This window comes from Acanthochromis polyacanthus, chromosome 11 (assembly GCF_021347895.1).
Source record: "Acanthochromis polyacanthus isolate Apoly-LR-REF ecotype Palm Island chromosome 11, KAUST_Apoly_ChrSc, whole genome shotgun sequence".
NCBI classification, from domain to species: Eukaryota; Metazoa; Chordata; class Actinopteri; family Pomacentridae; genus Acanthochromis; species Acanthochromis polyacanthus.
Genome location: NC_067123.1, coordinates 8,374,469 through 8,384,238, shown reverse-complemented (window position 1 = coordinate 8,384,238; position 9,770 = coordinate 8,374,469). Strand labels below are relative to the sequence as shown.

General features: G+C 42.8%; 1 protein-coding gene across 2 annotated transcripts in view; it reads left to right on the top strand.

The window, feature by feature from the left end:
• Positions 1-294: 294 nt before the first annotated feature.
• atp1a3a (ATPase Na+/K+ transporting subunit alpha 3a) overlaps positions 295-9,770 on the top strand; it is a 35,771-nt gene continuing 26,295 nt past the window's right edge. Inside the window, exons 1-2 of one of the 2 annotated variants that reach the window (XM_051956138.1) lie at positions 299-418; positions 569-676. In XM_051956138.1, coding sequence (XP_051812098.1) covers positions 671-676 — 6 coding nt within the window. In that variant the 5' untranslated portion in view covers positions 299-418; positions 569-670. Of the gene's footprint in view, positions 677-9,770 lie in introns of both variants that reach the window. The other variant, XM_022197773.2, reaches the window with a different exon arrangement.

Here is a 9,770-nt window from a genome sequence, read left to right as displayed (position 1 = left end):
TCTTTTGTGTCTTCTGTGTCTTCTCCTTATCCCTCTGTCTTCTTCTCCTCCTGTGTCTCCTCCTTCTTCTGCGTGCTGTTATTATTTTTAATTTCGCATTTTATATCCTTCCCGTCTCTCGTGTGTTAACATAAAGATTGTCGCTGTTCGTTCATTTAGTCGTTTCCATGAACGACTAAATTGATGCTTGTTTGATTCGCGCAGTGACACCCAGGAAACCCGGAGTGCCGCGGCGGCCTGAGCGCAGCCGCGGAGTGACACGGCATCCCGAAGAAGAAGCCTGCCGCCCGGCTCTACTTTCCACCGGCATCATTTGCGCCTCACCGGGAGACGGTCGGTGCGGAGTCGCCAACAGCTGCGGCTCTTTTTAGCGCTTTTAAAACGAGCCTTTTTCATTTTGGGGCGAAGCTTTACCGAGGTATTCTATGAAACGTTGCCTTGTTTAGCTGCCTTTATCCCGTTAAAAAAACAGCGATATTTTAGCATCTTGTGTTAGCTAGTCGGTTGATTTTTGTCACGCGAGCTAACGTTTTCAGCTGAAGGGGGGCGTTTTTCTTCCCGTTGACAGACCGGTTACCGAACCTCCCCTCCGCCTTAAAGCCACCTATTCTGGTTGAGTCAAGCCTACAAGCGGTTCATCTTCTGAGGAGACCCGACTGACTGCGCCGAAATGGGGGTAAGTTTTCTTTTTTCTAACATCTTAACGCAACATAAAATGTCGGTTATGCAGTAAGGGTTAATGGAGATTCAGGGTGATGTTAGAATGGCATTGAACACGGTTTAAGCCAGGAGGCTAAAACAGGTTTAAACGTGTATTTTGGCAGCCTGTCAGACGGATCTAATTGCTCCTGGGAAGTCATCACATTAGGTACCTGCAGTGAACGGCGTTTTTCTAAAATCACCGTTCACATTATGATAACGGCTGAGATTAACGGATAACGGAGTTGGATGCTCGTTGCCTGGAGACTGTGCCTTTTTTCCGGGGGGTGAACATGCGCCAGATTTGAGTCGATCCTCTGCATTCAGACTCCAGCCGGTTCGACAGGGTGGTAACGCGTTACCGTAACATCTCGGTGGCCGTTTTCACAGCTCTCAACCAAATGACAAACCGCCTCAGTGTGGCTGTCACCAGGAGCGAAAATCACAGTGATCGATCAAAGAGCCATTCTTTCCACCTGGAAAATCTGATTCATTGGAATGACAGACGAGTGTAGCTTCAGTTTTAGTCATTAAATGGACAAAATGGACGTTGGATATTACTCACAGTTTGTTTTAATTATCATCCACAGCAAACACACTTGATTCGTGTTCATTTATAAGCTGCTTTCTGTTGATTATGATGCTATAACAGGACCTGCATGTCCACCCACATCTAATAACGAGACATAAGCCACTATTTTTTTCGCTGCTCACGAAGTGGCGGAACGATGTGCAGCTTTATGCACCGGTTCCAAAAAAGCAGATTACACCGAGCGAGCATCTGGCGCTGGACACTGGATGCGCTGCAGAGGATTGAGGAAATTCACAGCTCCTAAATACACAATTAGTCAGACAGCATAATGACACGGACGAGTCCGTTGAGCGGTGAAATGGTTTGTGAATAATGTGCATGTGAAATGCGCAATTACGCACTGGAATATGTAGCATACTGGTGGTGAAAACCGCAGCACGGACTGCGGAATATCGTGCCAGTCCTGCAAGTCTGTCTGCATCCACTCCTAAGCATCAATACACCGTCATAGCTGAGCAGTTATTACTTAAAAGGAGGGCAAAGAGTGGGGATATATGTTAGTAACTGGAATGTGAAGGTGCGAAACGCAAAATCCAGCTCCACAGAGGGTGGTGGCTGCAGCTCAGAAGCATGAAGGCTCTGATTGTAAATTTTCCCACCCACCATTTGGTGCATTTTCATTCAAACATTACATAATGCCATAGTGCACCATGCTGCTGGCACTGATGGCGCTGGGCTTGGTGAATCTGTGGAGGCAGCTGTGGTCTGGACACCAAAATTGCACAGACAAGTGCGTCAAAATGGTTCCTCAACAGTGGTCAAATCCCCTCCTCCTCCTCTTCCTCTTCTTTCTCGTCCCCCAACCCCTATAAGTATCGACTGATAGGTCCCAGAGGAAGGTGCTCTCCATCAGCGGAGACACAGCCAACACCTCCACCTTCTCATTTTACCCCAGGAGCCTCCCCAAACCTCACTCTGTTAGGCCATGAAGGACACCCTGTTCCTGCCTCTAAATTTAGACTCCATGATGTCATTCCTATTGAAAAATTACTGTTGCATCAGTGTAGAATTAATATCAGACTTTATCCAGTGTCCATATTCAAGGGGTGGTATTACAACCCAGTATTGATGTATGGATTTTAATAATCTCCTGCAGCTTGTCTTATTTTAATATTTGCATTATCGTATCAGATTTTGTTATTCTATGTGGAGCCTATAAATCCAGGCCAACATATACTTTGTGAAACTGTAGCTGCATTTCCTCAGTGTCCATAATGTTATGCTACATCCATCCTAATGAAGTGTGATGGCCAGTGGTTTCTCCACTGCTCCACATCCGGGGTGTGGGGGGTTGGGACGGGAGTGCATTCAGGCCGAGTTGTGGAAACCGTGCAACTCTGTCACGGTTTGTAACGCTGTGTGCTGGATCGCCAGAGGGGGAAACCGCACAACTCTGACGACTGCATCAAACAGAGGAGGAGGAGGATGCGTTTGTGCATGGAGAGGGGGGCAGTGGAAACTCCCATGTTCAGGCGGTGATTTGCCATCAGAGGGGTATAGTGATGGAGGTTCAGGTGAAGTGGGGGAGCCCAGAGGGAGGTTCGATTGACAAGGCAACAAGAACCATTTGATCCGGGCCAATCAATTGATAGGGACTGTTGCTGCAGGAGGCAACGGTTGGGTTGGCAGGGGGAAAGGATGGAAGACACCGATGAAACGAAGGTCAGCCAGTTTATGCATCACAGGGAGGTACTGTTTTAGAGGAAGAGAGACCAAGGTATCATGCTTGACACTGAGTGATAGAGGTAGAAAGAGACGCCTTTGTGGAGATGCCTTTGTGGTGAGTCACCTTGAGAAGGGTGAATACTGGGAAAGATGGAGGAGTGCAGGAATGCATGATGAGAAGCTGGGATGCTGCTCTTGTGCAGTAATGAGAGAGAGGAGGGAGCGAATGCTGGAGGAGGAATGGAGAGATGAACGCTGAGATACAGCAGAGAAAAGAAAAAGAGATATACAACAATGAATTTATCTGCTGGTATCCCATAATGCACTTGGTACGGAAGCTTCAGGAGGAGAGCCAATCACTGTGGAGGATGGGTGGTGTGTGTATGGATGAGGCAGGCAGCTCTCTACAACCCACTCACACTGACGATGTCCAATCAACATCATGACACCTCTTCATTGTAGTGGTGGCTTCATTTCAATCCTGATAGTTATCTGCATACATTTTCAAACACCAGTTAATAATGATAAAAAAAGTCCATCATTATTGGTTTTGCAGCTCCCATTTTCAAAAGCACATAAATAAATAAATCCAGTCGTCTCATGCAGTATGTACATTAACTGTGGTGGCTCTCAGCAGTTCAGTGTTATCATTTTATTATATTTTAAGCCATTCATTACCCTAAAGACATCAACGCATCGTGACTGCTGGAGTACTATTGCATTTATGTTACAAAAAATTTTTAAAAAAAATGGCATATTTAGACAAGGATATGATCATTTATTTATCAAAAATGTATTTTTAAAATTTAATGTGTCCAAATTTTTAACTTTCTTCTATTATTTTGACAATTTCCTACCTATTTTTTCATTACAGTGTCAGACTGGTAATATGAGAGCTTTTAGTGACATATTCCTTTTGAAAAAAAGTAACATTTCTGGATAAATTGTATTGTTGTCAGGCTGTCACTTAAACCTCTTATTGATTTAGGCTGTGAAAAAAATCCTTAATAGATTCTGCTATCACTTTAGTAAATGCATAGGTCGAAGTAGACATTTATGTAATAACACTAGACTTTACATCATTGTGGGTTGACTGGAAAGAGCTTTTTTTATTTACTCAAGATACTGAATTTTAAATAAAATTCATCTGTTGAATTCAAAGAGGCAGAGCTGGACTGAGTTTAACCATGACATGAAATTTAACATCACATCAAATGACTCTTCGTGTTGATTAAAACAGCCAGATGTATTGCAATGTTCAGGCCTGTACTGCAGGTGAGCCACTGGTTTTGGTGCTGAAAAGTGAACATCAGAATACTTTTAGGCTGTCCTGCTGCCCGCTGAATCTCTGAAAGAGAGCAAAACAGGCTCTAGTGTATGTGCAACATTTTTAGCTAAAGAACGAAAACTGAATAACTGAGGGCCTATGATGTAAATGGTACCTTTAATGCGCCATGGTTAATATATATGCATCTTTTTGAAATTGTGAGGCAGCATTCAAGCAGAACTCAGTTCAGAGTGCATCCCACGGGTTTTCTGAGTTGAAACTGAGCCTCAGAGACTAAACATACTAATCTTGTGGTTTCACAATCTTGTCTATTCACTCACATGTCATAGCTTCCTACCAAGCAGCTACGAACATAGTACACATTTCATCATAATTTATGCTATCGTAGTTGCACTATATATGTTCTTTTGGTCACGACATTTGTTACGTAATTGTTCCACTCTGTCAATATTTCATTATTTCTGCCTCTTAACGCTCTGTCCCACTCCAGTTTCCATCAGTGTGTGAGTCTAAGTGAAACAGAATGGATCCATAGTACTGCAAATCACACAGTGGGGTTTTCCAATATTGCTGATTGTGTTTTCTGGACAGTGCGGCGTTGCATTTCCTGGGATGCAGCATGAGGTCACATCATTTCCTATTTGCTCGGCTTGTGTGAGGTGACACAAGGATAACTTGGAGTTCTCTGTTCTCTTCCTGTTACACTACCGGTCAGTTATGATCAAGAGAACGAGAAAGTGGAAATACATGGAACACTAAACAGTTAATCTCCCTAAACATTACAGCAGTGTTGTATAACACACCTTCACATGAAGTACATCATTAAAACATTTCAGTCACCCCCCTCATCACAGTTCACTTCAATTTTTTAAGATTGACCCAGAGTTTTGGCTGTTGCTAGGAAACCTTCCATCAAGCCATTGGAAGTTGATGCCATCACTGTGATCCTATCAACAGTGGCCATTTTCTATCTCTTACTCTCAGACATGCTGCACTACAGGAGATGGAAAGCCACAAGATCTGTAGTTTGTTTTGTTAGGAATTTACTCAGTTCTGTAACCCTCTACTGTGTGAATGTTCGCAGAATCAAATCAAACTTATCTATCTATCTATCCTATCTTTGCTTTTAGATGTTTTTGTCAGTGGAGATGCATTTTCTATGTTAGAACATCACCATCACATAGTCTTCATCATGGGTTCTTGATTAAGCCTCAGTGCAGATGAGTGGATCAGAGGAGAAGTGAGCACAGAAGCAGATGGGCAGCCTGGAGGGAGGAGAATGTAAACAAAGTGGGAGGGTGAAGGGAGGGACTGATGATGGAAGCCCCCTTACTATGTGTGTGTGTGTGTGTGTGTGTGTGTGTGTGTGTGTGTGTGTGTGTGTGTGTGTGTGTGTGTGTGTGTGTGTGTGTGTGTGTGTGTGTTTTGTGTGCGACAGGCAGTCAATCAGTATTTTCTAGGTCGGTCAGTCCACTGATCTGTGCGATAATCCATTTCTTTGTGTGTTTGCCTACGATGATGATCCACTGTGGCATCGCCAAAGCTACTAAACACCACTGAAGGCAACACACCATCAAGATTCTCCATTCAAAAATCAGTTCTAAAAATGTGGCATTTTGCTCACTGAAACGTCATCAGATTTAGATGAAAAATAGGCTAAATACCATGTGCTGAATATAGCTAAATACCATATGATTCAGTGCCAGCTGGTGAATATAACTCTAAGGAGGCTGCTCTTAGAATTTACATGTACAGTCAACTCTGTACCATTTATGAAAGATTTGTCCTAAAATATGTGATATCACAATAAACTAAATTAAAATTACGGAAATTAATTTGCAGATCTATATCTTAGAAACACTTAGTTTCATAATTAATTCCCCATTTTCTGAATACAGATCATTTGATGATATGGTCAACAGACTGCTCTTAATTAATTTCAGGTTTAGGAATTGTTGTTATTTTTGAAACCTCTCGTGTATTACTTAGGCTAGGATCGACAGATAAAATGTCCCAGTCTGATATCTGAGATGTGACCAGTGATTACAGCAGATTAAAAAATGGCTTATCCAATCCTCCTCAGACCTATGGCGCTCTGTGCTACCAACAGAGAGACTACAAATGTTCAGCTTGTACAGTCTGTCCTGTACGTCAGCATAGAACATCTGGTGCTAAAACATCCTCAGGTTTACAGCCTGTAACTACACAGAGAGAAGGCAGTGTGTGCTTGGGCAGAGAAATATGCAGTAGATGAATTCAGTTCAATGATCACTGTGATTTATATTGAATATGTTACTTCATAAAGTCAAATGCATGAAAAGTGAAATATAACCATAGTTTTTAGATTTAGTTCCATGAAGGGAAATGCCAAGATGGTGACAAGATTATTTTTCTCAAAGGGTTGTTGTCATATCAAGAAAACCAGGCACTTATTCCTTCCCTGGTTTGGTTCAGATATGTCTCTAAAGGTAATTTTGTTTGTAAAATTAAACTGGATGGGAGACTATCTTACAGTTTAAGAATGAAGGGTCAATTTCCGTCGTTTCACACTGTGCATATTCCTTTGAGTTGTTAAATATCTGTGTGGCATGCGTCTCCTGTGGGCTTGTATATGATTCAGTGGAGTACAGGAGATTTTTGTAGTTCATTTTGGGGAAGAAATTGTGAAGAGATTGTTGTTGCACATATTTGTACAAGCACAAGACAAGTACCAACCTTAACCAGAGATGACACAGACAAATAAAACAAACAAGACAAATCAGTCAGGTTCACCGCTAATAAAAAGCAATTTAAATCGAATGGTAAAATATGATTGTTGCTCTGTTTGCCAGCGTGCAGTGAAGATGTATTAGACTTGTCTGTAATGCTTCTGTGACTTCATACATCTTGAGAATCTGCAGCACTGAATGGTCTGTTTACTTGCTTGAGTAAATGGCCGTGTCGCCTCTGCAGTCATCATCCTGAATGGATGTGTGTCAAGGGCTCATTTCAGAGCATCCGAACTGCAGGGCACATTTGCAGGATTAGTGAATCCTACTTGCACTGTAGTGGATGTCAGACTAAGTTAACTATATGAGACAGACGACTGTGGAGGCGTTACTGATTGCTCTCGCAGCTGGGGAGATAGTTCTGCTCTGAAAGAGCTGCTGAGAGTATATTTGTTTTTGTATGTGAGGGCAATGATTAGACGTTGCTGTCAGGGATCACTGTGAGGTGTTTTTTCATACAGTATTTAAAATGAAGCTTTCTTATCTGCCTTTCTTTTCAAAGTTAGAGATATTGTCATCACAGAAATCTGAAAAGTGAACACCAGAATACCTTTAGTTTATAGTAGAGCTGAAACAACTAATCAATTTAATCGATTAAAATCAATTATTAAAATAGTTGCCAACTATTTTGGTCATCGATTAGTTGGTTAATAAGTCTATTTTTACCGTAAGCGGAATGTTTTGCGCATATTTTAAGCCAGCCTGTAATCGCGGTGACCAGGTGTGGCAGTCATAAGCCAGTGTAGGTTTTAAACAACCAATAGGTTGCCTTGCTTTAGCAGGGTTCTCGCCAGCGCATTTCAGCATAACGGGCCGTTACGCTGTCATAACGGGCCGTTACGCTGTCGTAACGACCCGTTACGCTGTCAGTTTAAAAGATTACGCTGTGATTAGGGCCGCTACGCTGTTATTTTGACAGATCAGGGTTCTCGCCAGCGCATTTCAAAGATTATGCTGTTGTTATGAGAGTGTGTGGCTCCGTCATGAGAAAGCAGCGGAGGAGAGAGAGCAGCGTGTGTGTGTGGGAGAGAGGGGGAGAGCGAGATGTCCAAGCGACGTTGAATGCAGCGCGAGCGAGAGAGACAGCAGTCGGTTCGATAGAGGAGGAGAGAAGGTGTGCAGTTGCTGGGTTGGTGGTACTGTGCGGTTCAGCCACTGTTGATAGACAATAAAGACTGCAGTGTTCTTCGATACGGCTGGGCTCCTGTGTCTTTGCCTCTACGGCTGCTGAGGAAGTGAAGGGGTTAATCCCGGGCTTCCTGACCACGGCCGGGGGCCGAACAGGAAGGGTTAACACTGTGATTAGGGCTGCTGCACTGTTATTTTGACAGATAACGCCATGTGCATTTGTTTTTATCGACTGGGTGCCTATCTAGGTTAATTTATGTCTTCCCACCTCAGCCGTACTTTCCTGTCGATTGACCCGTTCCCGGCTATCGCGCGTGTGTGCGCGCGCACAGGAGGACCTGCCGTTACGCTGAAAAAAAATCCTGGTGAGAACCCTGCTTTAGGTCACGTGATGTTCACTCAACTGGGAAAGTCCGACAGGAGGTCCTCACATACTTCGGTGAGAAGCCAGTTTCAAAGGGAGAAAATCCATTACAGGGCTGCACAGTGGTACAGTGGTTAGGCACTTTCACCTTGCAGCAAGAAGATCCCTGGTTCAAATCCTGGCCTGGGCCTGGGATCTTTCTGCATGGAGTTTGCATGTTCTCCCTGTGCATGCATGGGTTTTCTCCGGGCACTCCGGCTTCCTCCCACAGTCCAAAAATATGCTGAGGTTAATTGATAACTCTAAATTGCCCGTAGGTGTGAATGTGAGTGTGATTGTTCGTCTGTATATGTAGCCCTGTGACAGACTGGCGACCTGTCCAGTGTGTCCCCTGCCTTCACCCGAGTCAGCTGGGATAGGCTCCAACACCTCCCGCGACCCTAGTGAGGATAAAGTGGTGTATAGAGAATGGATGGAAAATCCGTTACAGTGGTGGGAGTCAAATGAGGTGAAATACCCCTTTTTGTCAAGGTTAGCAAAGTCCTACATCTGTATACCAAGCACTACTACACCAGCAGAGCGGCTGTTTTCTGCAGCAGGGAATATATCTTCTAAAAAGAGAGCTGGCCTTAGCCCAGAGCATGTGGACATGCTAACATTTTTGCACTGCAATGCAAAGTTCATGATTCATTCATTAGACTAATGTTTACATTGTTTGTAAAATGCACTTGTTTTCTCTAAATATTCAGTTTTTGTTTGTTTTTTTTAGAAACTCTTGAAAATGTGACTTCCATTTAGGATCCTGAAATGACACTTTATTTTAAGTATTGTTTACACTTTCACAGCATGTTAATAAGCTATAAAACTAATTCTCAGGTGAAATCTGTGTGGGTTTTTTTTTGGAAAAATAAAATACAGTTAACAGCAAAATTGTTTTTATTTTCTTTCTGTTCTCAAATTACTACCTTAAATTTAGTTCACTACTTTTGGAGCCCTTACTTGTGATATTATTGTAGTATAGCTTAAAACACATGGGTGCCCAGAAAATGCTTCTCTACAGGAAAGATGTTTTTAAAGTATAAATGTTGCCTTGGTGAAACTTCATGTAAGATCTTGTGACGTTGGATGGTTGTATGTCAGTGTTTTAATTGCTGCTAATTGAGACATACTAAAATCCAACTCTGGATAGGTTTTTGAAGAATTTAGGACATTGTAACATGGTTAAAAGCTCTTAAAATGTACTTTGAATGACATAGGCCCTTTATT